Source organism: Corvus hawaiiensis, chromosome 11 (genome assembly GCF_020740725.1).
Source record: "Corvus hawaiiensis isolate bCorHaw1 chromosome 11, bCorHaw1.pri.cur, whole genome shotgun sequence".
In the NCBI taxonomy this organism is placed as follows: Eukaryota; Metazoa; Chordata; class Aves; order Passeriformes; family Corvidae; genus Corvus; species Corvus hawaiiensis.
In genome coordinates, this window is record NC_063223.1 from 12,292,133 (window position 1) to 12,310,097 (window position 17,965).

Consider the following 17,965-nt stretch of genomic DNA (forward strand, 5'->3'; position numbering starts at 1 on the left):
GGTAAAGGGTATTGCTTCATCTTCACACCACACCCCTGCAATCTGCCAGGGGATGTGAAGGAAGACAAGATCCCAAGCACAACACAATCTGTGTGCTTCTTCTCACCTTCATTGAGAGCAGGCGTGTCAGATAGATCTCTGGGATTGCCTTGGCCCGCTCCCGATCTCTTAAGCTCCCACGCCGATGCTTGGGAAGCTCTGGCTCTTCTGTTGGTTTTACCAGGTGCCAAAGTTTGATCCCACCTTCATCTGCATCCTCCAGCATTGGTGTTTCTAAACCAAGCAATTGTTTACAGACAAGTGTTGGTTCTCTCACAGTAGACCTTGGCCAGGTGAGCCCCAAGGAAGCAAGATTTCCCAGTATAACAGAAACACAAATGGGAAGGAATCTCTGGAGGCCTCTAAGCAGCCTTCTTCATAGTACAGCCATCGCCAGCAGTACAGCAGGTTGCCTTTGTCCAACCAAAACCTTCAAGGTCTTGGAAACTTCCCCAGACAGCGATCCCCCACCACCCCAGTGGTCTGTTTCAGGGTTGAACCACGCTTTTGCTGAAGAAGTTTTGGTCCATATCCAATTTGAATCTCTTAAGCTGCAGCCTGTGGCTATTGTCCCTCATGCCACAGGAGTATCCATGGAGTTGTTCGCTCTGCCAGGCAGTAAGGAAACTGCCTGGCATCCCATCACTCCCCTCAGGCCGTGCTCAGCACCTGAGGGTATTAAGATTTCTGCAAGTTGCAGACTGCACTCAGCCCTAGAGTCAGACAACTGTGCTTGTTCTGCATTTTCACACCCAGCCCAGCTTTCCTCTGCTCCCACACTTTTGCTTTTCTCTGGCCTTACTTGACCAAGCCTTCACATTTCCTGACAATCCTGAGGGTCCAAAGCATGTGTCAGCCTTCTATATCAGCACAAAGCTGGGGCTATGGCAAGAGACTTGTCCCACTAACCGGCCAGTAATTTTATGAGAACAAGACATCAAACTCACTTTCTCCTGGGATGTAATCCTGATTTTCCCTGTGGATGTGCTTGGTCAGGCGTGGGACCAGTGCTACTGTTGCTCCATCAGGCACCTGCACACAAGCAAAACAACAGTCGAAACAAATGGCATGTTTCTCATCAGCACAATAGGCAAGTGCTCATAGACCAAAACAGGCTGTACCATCACTAGAAATAGAGACAGAAACAGGGATTTTGAGGCACCATCACCATCTTTCCTGAGGGTGAGAAAATCTTGTCTGTACCAATTAAAAAAGAGATGTACAAAGTACAATGAAGATAATACTCAGGGACTGAGGTAATTTACATCTAGAAAATGTTGCAGCAAGGTACGGACATATTGGTGCAAGATGTGACATATTGGTGCAAGGTAATTTAAAAAAATCCCTCTTTCCATTCTTAGAAGGTACTTTGCAAGCTCAGTGCGTCATCACCTGCTAACTGATCTGGCCTGGAACAGGGACAGATCCAGCACATCACCTTCACTGCAGTATGAACTTGTGCCTCTCCTTGCAAGCCCTACACATGTCCACATCTCAGGTGTGGGATAAGGACAGGGCTGTGCTTGCTGAAGTCAGACTGTGGCGACAGCACTGACTTAATTTGAATATGCTCTGCAAGAAAGGTCCAACCTTTTGACAGTGGTCCACCAGGAGCCAGAGCCACAAACAGAGCATGACAATGTGTAGAAGGATGAGAGGAGAGACAAGGCAATGGCAGACTGAGTTCTGACCTTGTAATGCTGAAGAGTGTTCAGACGTTTCCAAGTTCCTTGAACAACAGACGTCACATCCTCATCGGACAATATCAGATGACCTGCCAGCCCTGATCGCCACTCTACAGCCATTGAAACACAGAAAATTAAAGGATTAACTGCTAATTTGAGGCCTCATCTGCTTCAGCCTGGCTGACCTCGTTACACACCCCCTGGTCCTCATCAACTTTTACCTGTGCTATTTCACAGACAGTATAACCTGAGCAAGTGCCTGTAATGATGCTGAGTCCTGCAGTAACAGGACAGACTCCTCTGAGCACAGGGACAGGTGGCCTCATGGCCTCCCAGGTTCCACCTGTCATGTTTCTACAAATTCTGTTATATTGTGACTCTTCAAGCAGGTGGTTCAAACCACAAATATGCACCCATGGTTCTTATCAGCTACTATTTCCTCAGTACCTTCTCATCTGTAAATGTCACCACTATTCATCAACAGCTAAAGAATTCAGAAGATGGAAAACTGAGTGTTTTCTCTCCCAATGTAAGTTCTATCATTAATTAACTGCCATGGGCAAGATCTTCCCTGACATATATTATTGAGAGGCTGCCATTGACTTCACTGCCAGGAAGCACCAGTCTCTGCCCACAGCATCTTTGCACTCCACTCAAATCCCCCTCCCCTCCTACACATTTTCCATACTTTCCATATCCCCTTACCCAAGTCATTGCTGTGGTCTGACTCTGGCAAAGAACACCATGAAATGAAAGAGGCTGAACCCAACTGTTTTTTTCCCACCCCTGCCTCTTTCTGTTACAGCCTCTCCCCTGCTGTGTCCAGCCAGAATACGAGACCCTTGGTCAGTGATTCTGCACACTCAGCAGAGAATGACAAATGTTACACGTGCCAGGGTGCTGTGCACAGACAGCAAACCACCATTCCTTCACTTCCTCACTGAGTTTTGTCACCAAAGAGCTCTGCTCACCGAGGTCCAGGGTGTCTGGGTCTGGCCGGTGACAGTATGGCGTCCCTTTATAGATCTGATCTAGGATTTTCTCCTTCACCTGCGTTATGGTGTCACAGTCCAGCACTTTCGCAGAAATCCCTTGAGAGTCTTCTGCCCCTCCTGCACCAACTCCTGCTTGTGTCAAAGCATTTAAGGTCTGGGGAAGAAAAGGTCACAGTTGCTCAGCTGATAAGATTACATCTGACATATTTACACCTTTGATGGTTGGCATTCAGGCAAGTTAACAGCTAGTCCTTTCACTGGGACATTCAGAAAAGAAAACATCACAGATGTTAAACACCTCAGTCTTGTTTCTTAGCCTTGTGTCAAGAGCTGGAAGCCAGTTCAACAGCACTGGGGGGGAGCTTCGATGTGCCATCAGCACAGCACACACCAGATGACTGTGGTGAAGGCTCCTATCAGCCTGGGGCAAAAGCGCCTGATTTAGCAGAGCTCTTCATCATCTATGGACTTGTGCTGCTGGAACAAACCTGGCTCCCAGGAGACAGTGGCAGAATGCTGCACTTGTGCCTTGGTTATGGGAGTGGAGACATTCAGCCCTGTTGTACCAGAGAGGACAGAAGATTTGGTGCTTACCAGAGTGCGGTACTCCAGGTCCTCTCTCAGAAGGCGGTTGTCATTCAGGGTATATTTGGCTTTCCCTGTCACCCAGTCAACCGGCCCTTTGTCCACCTGGTGCTTGATTCCTCGAAACAGCATGTAAAGGGGCTCCCCGACAGAATCCTGGCATGGAAAAGGAGGACAGAAATTCAGCTTGCTCCTCCCAGCAGAACCCCAGGCTTGGGAACACGGATATCAAGCAGGACTGAGGATACCCCAGCTAAGCCACATTAGGCAAGGACAGAGCCTGTGCCAACAGTTCCTGCTCCATGCACAGGAAAAGTGCACCATCCAGCTACCAGGGAGATGCACATGACCAAGGCATTGTTCTGCCTCTGTGTCACTAATCTGAGAGACTCCTTGAGCCTCACCAGCCCTCCAGAAAAGGAATTAGACCAGCACCTGTCCTTCCACACACAGATCAGCCTGTGGCCTGTGTGTTTCAAGATAAAGGAGCTACACTGAGGCCTCAATGACCTGGTGACACATCCTGGAAACAACGAGTGGTATTAATGCTGATTTAAGCATCCCTGTTCCCAGTGAACAACCCAGCTCTCATTCCTCACCCTGAGGAATACAGGGTGACCCTGGCACTATGTCAGCTACGAGTGAGGCACAAAGCAAAGCTGTGCCTGTCTCCCCTCTTTTGGCCCCTCTACACCACAACAGGATGAAGAGCTCACCCTCACAAACGTGTACAGGCAGATGGACATCCAGTTGGTTAACAGCTTCTCTACCACAGTTTCTGTCCTGAAAGAGAGCATCAGATTGTCACAGGAATGTGGTGCAGAACAGGGGGAGATTTGGAGGTAAAGATCACTCCCTTTGAGAGAAAAGCAGACTAAATCATGATACAGAATGGAGAGGAAAAAAAAAGCCTTTTGAGACCAGCAAGGTTAATGCTTTTGACACCACTTACTGGAAGCACTTGTCAGCCTGAAGGAGGCACCAAATTACAGAATTGGAGAGACAAGAAGCAGGGAACAGTGGAAAGCCTCTGGTAGGTCTCAGACAAGGGAAATGTGTTCAGATCAGAAGGATGGACCAGATAGGAGGCTATTGGGGATCTAAACATGGGAGAGATCTCAGTTTAGCTTCCAAACATGGCATGGCTGCGAACCCAGGGACCTCTAAATAGCAAAGTGGGATTAGAAGACTTGGCAGAGCCTTTCAGAGCTTGCCAGCCAGGCAGAAAGGCTCTGTCCCCTCAGGTAGCTGCCAGTAGGACCATGGCTGGCTCACTCACCTCCGCAACATCAGCTTGGGGTTCTTGGCCACATACTGCTCCACAAGGTCGTTCAGGAGTGTTTTGAGGATGTCAGTGAAGTACTCCAGCTTCCCATGGAGTGACACCGTGAGCAGTGATGCCACATAGGCCCGATCTCTTGGAGAGAAAGTGCGCTGGATCTCCAGAGTGTGGATGAACTGGTGGGGAAAGAGATAAGCCAGTGTGTGAATCTGCTGAAAACAAAGCAGTCACAGCTTCTGGCTCTTGGAAGAAGTGGTGCAGGCAACTATTAAGGAATGAACCTTAACAGACACTGCCCACTTCCTGCTGCCACTGCCATGGCTCTGGCCCCCACAGCAGGCTGCCAGCAGAGAGAGGGACATTACCTTGGTGAGGAAGAGCTTGCTGTTGAGGAGGTTGGAGAGCTGGACCAAGCCCTGCTCCACTGTTTGCCGCCGGCACTCAGGGATGTCAAGGTCCCTTTGCAGTGGTGACTCACGGTGGCCCGGAAAGAAAATACGTTCTGCATACGACTTGTAGTCCAGGAAGGGGATCCCTGTGCCCACAAGGTCACTTGTGAGGTCCATCATCTCAGTCATCAGGTCTGAGGGAAAAGAAAATGCCCATAAGGATGACACAACTGACATGATCTCAACTGACGGTCCTGAGCATGAGATAAGTGGAGGAACCAGGGCCAGCACCATGGGACTGAGAAAGAGGAAGGATGTTTCTTCTCAGGAAGAGGCATATTGGGGTCTCATTGCTTGAACATTTAAAACTAGAATAGGCAGCAGGAGAAACAGCATGAGGAAAGTTCCAATCAGGAGCTGGTTTCCAATTTTATAAAGAGGAAGCCGCTATTCAGCACACATCTGTGGTTACAGGCATTACCTACAGCAAAACCAGAGTATTAGAGACCTGCTCCTCACTCCTTCACACATTAGCTGGGGACTACAGTCTCAGTCACCTGCACAGTTTCAGAGCCCCAGGTCTACTACAGCTGTAAAGAGCTGAAGTACAAGGTTTGAAAGCCCAGAACATGGGCTGCAATTCAACTGGCCCTACACAAAGACCGGGCTAGTAGCTGTCCCTGAGATCCCTCCAAGTGTTCTGTCTTGACTTTAGCTCTTCATCTGAGTCTGGAGGATGAAGTGGAGAATGAGAGAGGTCTGTATAGATCACTGTGCTCTGAATTGAGAATTAAAAAGGGAAGAATTTGTCTCTCTGTTTCTAGGCACTGGCACAGGATAAATTATTGCCTGCTCTGAGCTATGCAGACAAGTACAGAGGAATGGGAAGAGAGGTAGGGATGAGGGTTTCTCCAAGCTTCCCTGAAGCTGCAAGAACCCAGGAGCTCAGTGACTGACCTGTGAATTCCTTTTTGCATCTGTCCCGAACACTTGTTTCCAGATTTTCCAGCTGGATTTGAACTTTCTTGTAATCCCTCAGAGCCTGTTTGCTCTTCCTCCTGCAATGAGAAGCAAAATTGTTCCTGGTGGCACTAGCCCAGGGACTGTCATTGCCAACTGTTGTGTTGCTGCCAAAGACTCCAGGGCAGTTGGTGTTGAGGCGACTTCTACAGAGCAGAATCTTTGCAGGATACCAAACAGTGTTCCATAAACTAGACGTGTCTCTTGAAGCACCCATTAGATTCTGAATGAACCACAGTGCAGGCTGTGACTAGTAGTGCAACATGCCTCCCACATCCAGCACCGCCAGGGGCTCAGAATTTGGCACAAAATAAAGAAAACTGTAACCTTGTTTAGGCCCAAGATGTACACGCTTGGTCACATCCACTGAAAAACATTGTGAGGAACTTAAAGGCCTCATACAATGCCAGAACTTTTTACCTGTATATAAAGACGATGACCAGAACAATCAGTGCCACAAAGGATGCACCAACACCCAAACCAATCTGTGCCTCCAGAGGGAAGGTGAGCTGGCTTTCGGTGTCATACTGCACTCGGCCCAGGAGGAAGTTCAGGTTTCCCATCTGAACCTGTAAGAAGAAAGTATTTGTCGTGATGATTCCATTCCTCTGTGCAGGAATGAAATACAAAGCCACAGGGCTTCTCCAGAATGGGCACAGGGAGCACACAGTTCCCCAGAAGAGCTGTCCCACAGCACAATGAACACAGCTATACTGTTTACTTTCACGCAACTTTAGCCTTTAAGAGTAGAAGTTGAGAACAAGACCAGTTCCTTGCCACCCCCATTACCTCCCCCATCCCTCAGCAGGGCTTATACCTTTCCTAACTTCACATCCCACTCCCACTTCTTGCACATGCTTCAAGAAATGACAGGATTTCTGGCAGTGCTGCTGATTACCCACCGTGAACTCTGGGAGCAGGTCCGTGCCCTCCCGCTTGGTGCGGTGCCGCGGAGCCGGCTGCTCCGAGGGGGGCTCACAGTAGAGGTGATTCCTTGTTAGTGTCTTCACCACACAGATTCCTTCCCCAATCATAGCCATAACTTCATCCTTGGAAATAGCCAGATCTAGATTTTCCCCCTGAAATAGATTTGGACAGCACATGAGATCAGGGAAAAAACAACTATGTATTGCCATGGCTTCAGAGAAGATAGAGGAGGTGAATACCACGGGATGAAAGCAGCCTTTTTTCTTCTCTGATTAGGTTCACATCTGCAGGAGCTAATTTTGTAAGCTAAAAAATTCAGTTGCATATGATTTAGATTTAGTTTAGGACCTGTAGCACACTGCATAAGTACAGTTATAAATAGCCTGTCCTCTTAAGGCTCTTCAGCCAAAGCACAGCTAAGCTCAGCTCTTCACTCTGTATATTTAAAAAGGTAGTCTTGTGTCAGTTAACCTGCACACTCAGGTGAGTCAATCAGTGCCTTTCAAAGGTGTAACATATCTGTGCTATTTCCCTTATCTGCTTTAATTTTGGGGGATTAAGACTTTTTCTTTTTTTTAATAAAACCATGCTGACTGATGTTAATTACATTTTTATGCTTTAATGCTTTCTAAGCCCAGAACACTGTCAGGGTATCCCAACAGGCTGGCAGATCAACCTCCTTGTCTTTTAAAGTTCTCTTCCAGTCTTCTCAAACTGCCCTACATCTCCAAAATGCATTCAATCCCAATGACAGTGGTCTAGACATTTCTAGGCTCTTACATCCTCACAGTTTTTACTCATATGTAAAAGGAGAGCATGTGGAGAACCTGCGCCTACAGCGACAGCCATTACTTTCTTTAAGAGTACTGGACTGAAAAGTACCTTTCCATACAAAAGAAATACCTCAGAGATTTTTTTTCTTGCATGTACTGTAAAAATATGAGCCACTGTGCTCTTCTGTATCATCTTTAATGAGTGATTTTCCTGCCTTCACTTAGTAACAGGGCTTCCCTAATGGCAGGATTCGTTTACTCCTAAGTTACTTCTAGAGGAAACTGAAGTAGTTACGAGAGAGTCAGCAGCTGAGAATAGGAGGTAGGGATAATGTAGTACTAATATCTCACATACAAATAGTTTATTTGGATCAAAAAAAAACCCCCAAAAAAACCACAAAACTTTCCAGAAGCCCTATGAAGCCCCTAACAATGTTTTATGGACTTAAGAGGCTTTGGTGATGCACTCTTTTCCCTCCTCGTATGTACCATTTCTCACAGGCCAAAGCAGATGTGCTGTGACAGGTCAAATGCTTTAAAAACCTTGGATACTGCATGACAACAATTTAAAACTTCATACAAGGAACATTAATTCCAGCTGGTTTTTGTCTTACCTCCACAGAGATGACACTTCCTGGCTTGTGACGATATGGTTTGGCAGGGTCCTCAGCATTCAATGGTTTTAGGATGGGATTGACTTCATAAGAGAAGGGCATGGGATGCAGTGAGTTGAAATCAAAGCTCAGATTATCCAGAATAAATTCCAGCTTGATACGGACACTCCTCAACAGCAGGTTAATGGCTGGAGTTTTGCATAGGATCAGGTAGGAAGAGTTAACAAGACATGGTTCTTCAAACTAAGTGAAAAAGGCAAAAAAAAAGTGTCAGTAATGGAACACCAAAGCTTCTCCTGCAGCTTGGCAATACTTCCCACCCCGAGCAATCTGGGGCCAGTCTGCATTCTTCTCGCCTGGAGAAATGCCAGAAGAACTCTGCTTAACTGTAGAGGGGAAAAATCCAAGATCTGAGGAATTCCCCATGTTCCTCTAAAGGAAAGCTTTCATAGCACTGGTTTTTTTGGAAGGTCTCAGCAGTGGGAATCAGCTCTGACATTCCCCTGGCAGCAAATTCTGGAGAGAGACCAGCTTTAGCTTTCCCTGTTCTGAGAGAATAGGACCAAATACCTTCAATGCAAGGCTGGTTTCCCAGTCTGAATGCTTCTGTGAAAGTGTTCCCATGCCTGGCTGGGTATTTTTTATACATTTGGTGACAGTATTACAGTCTTTTTTTTTTTTATGCCTTATAGCCACAAATCTTTCCTAAGAACATTGATAAAACCAGCTGTTATTGATGCATGTGCATCAGGAGCACATTTATGTACAGGAAGCCCTTCATCATTTGCACTAATAATGCAAATCCTTCTTGTAGCTGGGCTGCCAAACCACCCTCTACCTCTGCAAATTCTGCTGCATGCTCTGTGACCTTCGTGACCACACCAATACCTCTGTAATGATCCATCTCAGCAGACTGGCAGCAGGAGAGTAGAAAATGGTAGTGGCACTGGTAATTTCACTGCCTGGTTTTGTATCTCAGAGTGAAAGAGATCCCAGGAACTGTAGGGATGGACTGAAATATGCAAAAGGAAGAATCTGAACCACAGACACATTGAGCCACACAAGCTCTCTGGCTCAGATGTAGATTCCTTTATCTCCACACTACTGCCTTGCTATTTTTGTCCCACATCACAATCCTGCACATCTGTAGGCAGAGGCAGACTTAGCCCGTGGAAATGTTTGTGAAAGTGCTTAACCTCTCAGTCTGGCAGAGAACACTTCCATGGGCCAAGGCTGTTGGTACAATCCAAGCAGATAACAGCAAGTGGTGGGAGGAAAAAAGCCCTAGGGTCAGAAAGTCCACCTCTTCAGAGGTGGAACATCAACCCTTGTGCACCCACATCCCCATTGAGTGCTGTGCTACCTGGTGGATGCTGCACAGAGAATCCTCAGGACACTCAGAGTCTGGGATGATCCTGCGCCATCGCCCCACTCCTCGGCGCCGGCGTTCAGATGGAGAAACTGTAACTCGGATCTTTGGTTTCTGTACAACATCCAAGTTGTATCCATGAACTCTGAGCACTCTCCCTCCACTGAAAGACAAAAGTAGCTGATCTGACCCACCTGTTATCCACTAGCTCCATTTTGTCCATGCTCCCATCCTTCTGTTTATGCTCATTCTTACAAACACAGCTTTACCTCAAAGTGCCACTCAGAGAGATACCATTGGTGCTGCAGCCCCAGAACACTGCCCCAGGGAAGGGACACTCATTCTTTCTACCTGAGGAAGCTTTTAGGTGGCTCTGCAAAAGTGATGTTGGGATCCAGAGTATATCTGAAGAGGGATCCTTCCAATCTCCGCTCTTGGTCCCCATATTTGATGGTGACTGGGAGTTCTGTGGACACATTGCTGGGACTCGTCTGGCATGCCAGCTGATCCTCTGTCATCTCAGAGAGGCTTGGAGAGACAAGGAAGAGCAAGGGATTAACACAGTCCCTGCAGAGACAGATTTTATACTACTGTGCCTTTGTCTTTGCAGAGAGTCTGCAAACCTCTTCTGCTATTTTCCTGAATCTCATGCTGAAAGCTCTTGTGCCTTATCTGTGCAAGCAATAATTGCTGGGCAGCTGTTAGGAGCAGCACATGGACAAAAAGCAGGTACAGTCTCTGTCCAGAAGGGACTGGATACATGCTACCAAGGCATGTGCACCTTCTCACCACCAGTGAGGTGAGGCAGGTGTATGTGTCCCAGGGTGCAAGAGAACAGGCAGCTCTTGGGATTAGGCTGCAGGAGCCAACTGCAGCTCCCCACCAGCAAAAGCAGAGTGTCAGGATGGGTTACAGTCCTGTCAAGGGACAAGCAGAACAGAGGTGTGCAGCACTGCTCACATCCAGGGAAGGCGGGCTGGAATCTAAGATGGTTGAGGTTGCTGCCATGACCCTCAAGGGGAAGATCCCCTCGAACACAGAGGAAAGCAGAGCTCCAGCCACTCCAGGCAGCATCACACCCTGGGAGGCTCTGGGAAGGACTCAGGACAGTGCACAGCCAGCACATTGGCAAGTTCTGATCTTACATTTGACAAGGGAGGTCTCCAAGCAGGACACTGATCTCGTTAGGATGCCCAGTCAGCAGCTTTGAGCCCAGAAGGGTGAGGCAAGTTCCTCCTGCTTTGGGGCCCTGAGTCGGAACAATGGATTTCAGCTCTGGATTCTAGAAGAGGGAGGGGGGAAAAAAAAAGGAAAAAAGAAAAGGGAAGTGAGTGACAAGGAACTCAAAAGACAAGACAAGGGAAGAAAACAGCAGAATGTGTTCAGTGTCCTCCAGTGCCCTGAAAATAGAAGATCCAAATCATAGGCAGGCCTCAGTTATGCTGCAGCAGCTACTTTACAGGGCAGAGGAGGGATCAGTCACACCAGCAAGGAATCGGGAACCTTTCCACAGACTGCCAAAGGCATATGGATGCTGCAAACAGCAGAGCTGTGAGCCTCATACACAAACCTGAGGATTAACAGTCCAAAGGGATTGTTAGATCAGTAATTGGATTAGTAACTTAGGTTAGAAAAAACAAGGTAGCAAATAAATTGTCTGTTTGCCTCGCAGATGAGGAGATTAACAACAGGGAGCCCTAAGAATTTGTGTTGAGACCTGTGCTGTAACAAAAAAAACTTGGTACCACTGAGGAGCTGCAGCAAAATTTAAAGAAACCAGGCAGAGTGACACAAGTAAGTCACTGCTGACAAAAAAAAAAGCAAGATCCATGAAGTGAGAAGGAGGAGGGAGACTACAGGATAAAAAGCAAACATGTACACCATTACTAGTCTCTAAATAGCATGCTGGTGATAGCCAAGAGAAAAGCAACAAGCATAATGTAGTATATCAAATGGTTCTATCAAGCAAAAAATGGAAGAGCTTAAGACTTTTCAGGATCTTTTTCCCCTTCCTATGGGAAAGGGAGACATGCAACTAGATACATAATTTGTAAATTGCACAGAAAGGAAGAAAAAGGAGCAATTGTATTTAAAAGTTACTTAAATACTATCCCATAGTTGCTGGGTTTAAGATACCAAAAAGTTATCAGAAACATGTTTAAAAGTGACAGGAAACATTTCTCCACACAATGCATGGGAATTTTGGACTTGCTGCCACCAGCTGCTGAAGTTCAGAAGATAAAAGCATAGTCAAACAAGCAATTTGCATATTAGCAAAAGGAAAGTCAGAAGTCTCAGTAAGATGTTAAGCCATCAATAAAAATCTTCAAATTGGAAATATAGAGGTATTTAGCAGTTACCATTGTCAAAAAAGAAATAAAATCACTAGTCTACAGGATCTTTAGTATTACCCAGTACAGCTGTTCTTATAATCTAAAGGGGGGTGAGGGAGGAACAAAACAAAACAAAACAAAACAAATCCCACCACACAATATAAGCAGCAGAAACATCGGATAAAAATACCAGCAACAAGTGCCTGGTAGAGTCCTATAAGTTCATGCAATAAACAGCCATTTAGCAGAGATACTGGGAAAACAGGGGAGATATTAAAGTTGTGTTACCTGGTAGGTGAAAACATGCCCAGAAACTCCACGACCTCCTCCAGGCACTTCCACCACGATATGTCCAAACCTCTCTGTCCAGCTCCCGCCAGTGACGCACACGATGCTGCAGGACAATCCAAGAACAGAATCACTCCAGGGGAGAGCAGGGGAGCTGTATCCACCACACCATGTCCTAAAAACGTCTAGCAACCACAGCTCCCTTCTTCCAGCCTTATCTCGTCATGCTCAGAATACACAACCAAACACTGAGAAACACCTCTAAAAAAGCTGGGTTAGGTGCAGCAGGAAAAAGCAGGGACCAGTTCCAAACAGGCCCATCCTATCTAAGATTATTTTTTCTGGGACAGACAAGAGGAAGCCCACTGTGTCAGAGACGAACAGAGTCCAGGAACTCTTCTATTGTCCAGAGATTATCAAAATCAGTCACATTTGGAGGGACCTCAGGCCAGCAGTGGTCAATCCACACATTAGTGCTGTGTCTGATGCAGAAGACTCAAGACCTGGGTTTAGCTGTCACTGGTCTTCAGCCAGTGGCCTCTGCAACCAGCCAGATCCCCTGATCTGCACCAACCATTCTTCCCAGCCCTTTTTCCAGACGTAATTTGATATGGGAGATGCTGACAAGGTGAAAAGTCAAACTGTACTTAAAACAGAGCAGCAAGGAATCCCATGTTACAGCACTGATTTGCTAACAGAAAACCTACTCTGCAGGAGACTTCCCAGCCTTCCTGCATAGCAGAAGATTAATTTTGTCTGAGCCTTGCTCAGAAGCAGGTTCCAGGTTCACAGCTATATCCCCTCAACTAAAGAGGCTCAGGAATTTGAACTTAGGCAGTGCAGTCCAAGCCAAGACCCTGTGATGCCAGGTGATTTACAGATACAGAACACAGACAGTGCTAACCCCAGAAAGATTATGCTCTAATTCTGGAATGAAAACAGAAAGCAGATGGAGTCAGACAAACAAATTGCACAGACAGGACAACACTGCTCAACACAGCAGGCCATTCCCAGCAGGATCTTACCTGGCTCCTAGAGGGAAAGGTGCTACAACTACTGCTACCATGGAATGGAAAAACATGTTTGTGATAGCTCCGATAGGAGGTTACTCACAATTGCTCTCCTCTTCTCCTGCAGGTTGTTTGGCTCCTCTTCCTCCCTTGTCCAAAGCTCCCACCCACCTGCCCTGCCACAGGCCAACTACACAAATGTCCCTTTCTCCTTGCTTCCTAACTATCCCCCATTCATACCTCTTAACTCCTAACTACTGCTTTGTTATTTTGTTCTGCCCTGGCCAGACACACCAGCTGCATAATTCTCTATCACTGAGATGAGCTGGATTCAGCAGAACAGGTCTTTCTGCTTATCATCCTTCTCCTTGCCACTACTTTTACAAGCACTGTGTGACCTGTCAGGCACTCCTGGCCATCAGAAGAGTGGCACTGGGCCCACCAGGACACCCTCATCTGTCCCTCGCTGAGAGGATCTTTTGAGTTTGTTCCTGGAGGGAAATCTCGCTAGCAAGTGAAGACTGACAGTCTAGGGGGTGTGCCTCCAACCAAGTGTTCCCATGCTCACCCTGTGTTAACATGGTCAGGCTATTTCCCTATCAGTGACACTTGCACAAGCCATGTCCTTTGCTTTATTGAAATCTCCCTGTGGCTGAGAGAGACGCCCATGAAACTGCTGGGTTCTGAGCCCTCAACTCCCTGACCTCACTGTGGGCTCTGCGGGGGCAGTGTGGCTGGAATATGGCATCACTGTTCGGCTGTAGCCTTGTACACAACCTTATCTCTCTAGGGTCACTGCCTGAGCCAACTGCTCACACAGTGACCTTACTCAGGGGAATGGACAGGGCTCAACACCTACAGCAAAGGCAAAGACATCTCAGGCTGGGTCAGCAGCCAAGGGAAAAGCCAGCACCTGCCTCTGGGAGGAGGTTTCACAGATACTCTACCTGCTAGAGATCTCATACTCTTGAGCATCTACGGCACAGGGAATTCCTGCAACAGTGACAGTTTCTGCAATGTCTTGATGTTTCTGCCCGAGGTTTGAGCCAGTGATGGTGATTCTAGTGCCACCTTCCACTGGTCCAGACAGGGGGTACACCTGCAAAGACACCCGCGCATGTGTAAATGTCACAGTACCTCAGACCTCCACAGTCTGGTGACTGATCTACAGCACAGGGCCCTTCAACTGCCCCCGTGCAAACTCTGCCTGCTCAGGTCACTGCTGTTGGCTCCTTTTACTGGCTTGGACTAGTCCCAGGATGCAGCCTCATCAGAAGAAAGGCCATAAAGAACACCACAGTTGGAGCCTTCTTTCCCATACCTCGCTGCTGCCAGCAGTCCCCACCCAGAGGTGATAATCCACTTAGAAGGCAGACTGCCCTGCTCTGCCTTCCCATCAACATGCTGACCACTCCACAGGGCATTTCTGCTGAAGAGTGGGAATGCACAAGCCAATACATGTTACTAGTATTGAAGCAGCAAGCACCATTCCCCCTCAGCATCAGGACAACAATGAATTGCATGCTGCACAAACGTCAAAGCTCTGTCCCTGAGCAGCATCCAAGGTAAACTAAGACAAGATGCAGCACATGGATGTTGTGTGCCACTGAAGGGAGGACAAGCTGACAGCAAAAGGGACACATGGCTACAGACACTTGTCATGTGGCAGTTAGCAAGAAACATTTAAAATAAAACAGACAAAAATAATTAATTCCAGTAACCTGTCATGCCTTTCCCATCGTTGCCGTGCTGTTATCATTAGGTTTTACCCTCCTTTGCCCCAGGCTTAGTTGGGCCAACCTGTTTCAGGGTCTGGCTCAGGACAGTTGGAAGATCCATCCTGTGGACCCTTTCCCAGCTCCTGAATTATTCTGGTGTGCCAGTTTCAGCTGAGATACAAATGAATCGTTCCCCCCTGTTCTCTACCAGCAAACAGTCCAGCACAACAGTCTAGAATCCTCACAACACAGAGGGACCCCCACTGAACTTCCTCTTCAGAAGGTCAATAAATTACTGAGCTGCACTGTTTGCACTCTGAGTTCATAGCCCTTTGATTTCCAGTGCAGAACAGAGCCCTCCTTGCCCTGTGTGCAGTACACCAGTGAGCAAATTACTCACAGAGTGAATGAGAGGTGCTGGACACAAGTCTTCAATTTCTTCCTTGCAAGAGCCCCTGAAGATACAGCTGGGGTTGTCACCTCCACACCACACACAGTTGTACTTTGAGTCAGCTGTTTGGCAGCGGCTACAATCAGTGTGTCCCACAGAGCAGTTGTAAAAAGTCACTGCAAAGGAGAAAAATTCAGAGGTATCTGCAAGCATCCCCATGGGGCACAGCATAACCCAGCAACCCGGCGTCTTTTACAGACCCCACTCCTCCTCCTGCCTCTGTGAAAAGCGTCAGAAGCGAAGCTCTGTTTTCCTTAGTTTTCCCATGATAGGACTACCACAGGTACAAAAAGCCTCATTTGAGGATTTCTCAATTCCCTTCCACCTCATCTGCTGTGTTTTTACTGGGAAGGTGTTGCACTCCTACCATGAAGATCTGCAGCACTGTCCACTCGAAGGTGTCGTCGCCTCTGTACAAACACCACAGCGTTGAATTCGAGTTGAGGTGCTGTGTAACTGTACTGCAAAGACAAAGATCATCAAGCGGAATTAACAAAGGCAAAAACAAACCAGCTGAATAGGCAAGAAGCATCAGCATCCATACTGAATAGTGCATGACACATACAGCCTACACGGAGCTTCCATGCATGTAGGCAAGGCAGTGTTAGTTGGGGCAGTGGCAGCACATGCTTGTCCTCACCAGTTCACAGTCACAATTCGGCTCTAGCAAGAGTGGCAGGTTTTGGTTCACTAAGATGAACACTGAAAACCAAGTGTGTGCTCACAACAATACTTGTCTAACTTCCTAATTGCATTCCTAAGTGGCCAATTCCTATCTGCAAGCCACCTGCTCAGAAAGCTGCTCAAGCTGGCATTTATGTAATTTCAGTAGAGCTGAAGAGGTAGGATCACAATTGGTCTTCAGGGCTCATGTGCACAAGAGTCTGTGTTGTTCTTCTCCCTTAACTATATGAGTTTGTGAACTAAAAATAACATCTCTGCTTGCAAATCTTGCCTTAAGTAAAATTCGCACATCATCCAGAAGTGTACATGTCTGTTTTAATTTTCCCTGATAATCTTACAATCCACAGGCTTGCTTCTATCCCCAAGGACAAAATCAGTACTAACAGCATTTTTCTTCTCACAAAAGAACAATCATCACAGAAGTCATGATGCAGAGAATGACAAACAACAGTGCCTCAAGCTAAAGCAGGAGTGGCACCGTGCTGGCCAGTTCAGAGACAGCACCATCCTCTGCTACAGCCAGTGCAACAACAGGTCATGTGGCTCAGACTGCACACTCTTCCTGAGGTTGAAGGTACCAGTACCGGCAAGTAGCAGCATCACATCTGAAGGCCCCAGAGTGCTAAATATTCTACAAATGCTTTTGCAAAATATGCTCTTTTCTCCAGAGCTTGCCTTCCATCCTACTCTTTTACTGAGCAAAACCAGCACCTGTGTGACCTGTGAAATGGCACAGTAATCCCAGCACTCACCTGGTTCATCTGGCAGGTGATATAACAGAGGGACTTGTTTGTTTCTTCTCCTTCCACATAAGCTTCCATCACCACTGTCCTCCCCTCCAAATTCAAGACACACTCATAGTCCCACTGCTGGTCCTGCAGGAGGAGACACATGGCACCATTTCTCAGTGACACAGAGCTTTGGGCTGCACAAGTGTCCTCCTGCCTCTCCAGTTCAGCATCTTTCAGCAAGCCACCAAGCCAGCGGTGTGCTCCTCTCATTCCCCTCATAATGCCAACTCTATGCTATATCCAAGGGCTCTCTATGCTGTGACTGCCTCCATGTATGAAAGACAAACCAACACAAAACACCTAGAAGGGAGCGTGTGTGTCACTGTGTGGAGAACTTAGCACAGAAGGAGAAATTAAAAAAAACCCCAGTGGGATTGTGAAGTTACACCAGTACAATCCCTGTGAAACACTAGCTTGGAGATGAAGAGTAGAGTACACAGATTAGGGCAGAGCGTGTCAAAAACATTAAGTGTATATTTCTCCTCCCTATCTCTTTCCTGTAAACCTTCCACTTAGAATTGCTTAGATACTTCCTGTAAAAAAGCTAGATATGCATCTCTCTGGAACCACCTCTGCTCCTCTGAGCAGTGCAGTTTGTCAGGTGTAATGTATAAAGTAACAATTAGACTGTGGGCTGCATGTTCCAAGTTGTTTTTTTGTCAAAGGTTACTAAATCATCCTCTGACTTGAGAAGCAAAGAGAATTTTTATCGGAGGCACACCCAAGAAACAGCTGTCAAGGGTGGTTTTCCCCACTGCAGAAGTTTCAGGTATGGCAGGAATAGCCACATGTTAATGAGCATGCCAGAACGGAAAGGGAACAGATGACTTGTCTTTAGTTTATGGAGACACAAACAGGATGGATTCAGCAGAAAGTTATTCCAAGAACTACCACCTGCAGTGCAGCACAGGTGCAATTTAATCCAAATACATGCAGATCTTCTCCAGCAGGCTGGTGCACACATGTACCCTCCCTTTCTCCTACACACCAATACATCCAGCTATGGAATTCT

The 17,965-nt window shown here is 47.1% G+C and overlaps 1 protein-coding gene across 7 annotated transcripts in view; it reads right to left on the minus strand.

Moving 5' to 3' along the window:
- The window catches only part of PLXNB1 (plexin B1), a 77,916-nt gene that overhangs the window by 6,680 nt on the left and 53,271 nt on the right, over window positions 1-17,965 (minus strand). For all 7 annotated transcript variants that reach the window (XM_048315320.1, XM_048315315.1, XM_048315317.1 and 4 more), the window contains 20 exons: window positions 16,915-17,037; window positions 15,846-15,939; window positions 15,428-15,594; window positions 14,257-14,408; window positions 12,300-12,405; window positions 10,824-10,960; window positions 10,030-10,206; window positions 9,673-9,841; window positions 8,310-8,552; window positions 6,898-7,074; window positions 6,416-6,564; window positions 5,933-6,033; window positions 4,952-5,169; window positions 4,584-4,762; window positions 4,021-4,087; window positions 3,314-3,460; window positions 2,696-2,873; window positions 1,731-1,834; window positions 987-1,071; window positions 107-273 (listed from right to left, as the gene is read on the minus strand). In XM_048315320.1, the coding sequence (XP_048171277.1) occupies window positions 107-273; window positions 987-1,071; window positions 1,731-1,834; window positions 2,696-2,873; window positions 3,314-3,460; window positions 4,021-4,087; window positions 4,584-4,762; window positions 4,952-5,169; window positions 5,933-6,033; window positions 6,416-6,564; window positions 6,898-7,074; window positions 8,310-8,552; window positions 9,673-9,841; window positions 10,030-10,206; window positions 10,824-10,960; window positions 12,300-12,405; window positions 14,257-14,408; window positions 15,428-15,594; window positions 15,846-15,939; window positions 16,915-17,037 (2,940 nt within the window). The remainder of the gene's footprint in view (window positions 1-106; window positions 274-986; window positions 1,072-1,730; window positions 1,835-2,695; window positions 2,874-3,313; window positions 3,461-4,020; window positions 4,088-4,583; window positions 4,763-4,951; window positions 5,170-5,932; window positions 6,034-6,415; window positions 6,565-6,897; window positions 7,075-8,309; window positions 8,553-9,672; window positions 9,842-10,029; window positions 10,207-10,823; window positions 10,961-12,299; window positions 12,406-14,256; window positions 14,409-15,427; window positions 15,595-15,845; window positions 15,940-16,914; window positions 17,038-17,965) is intronic.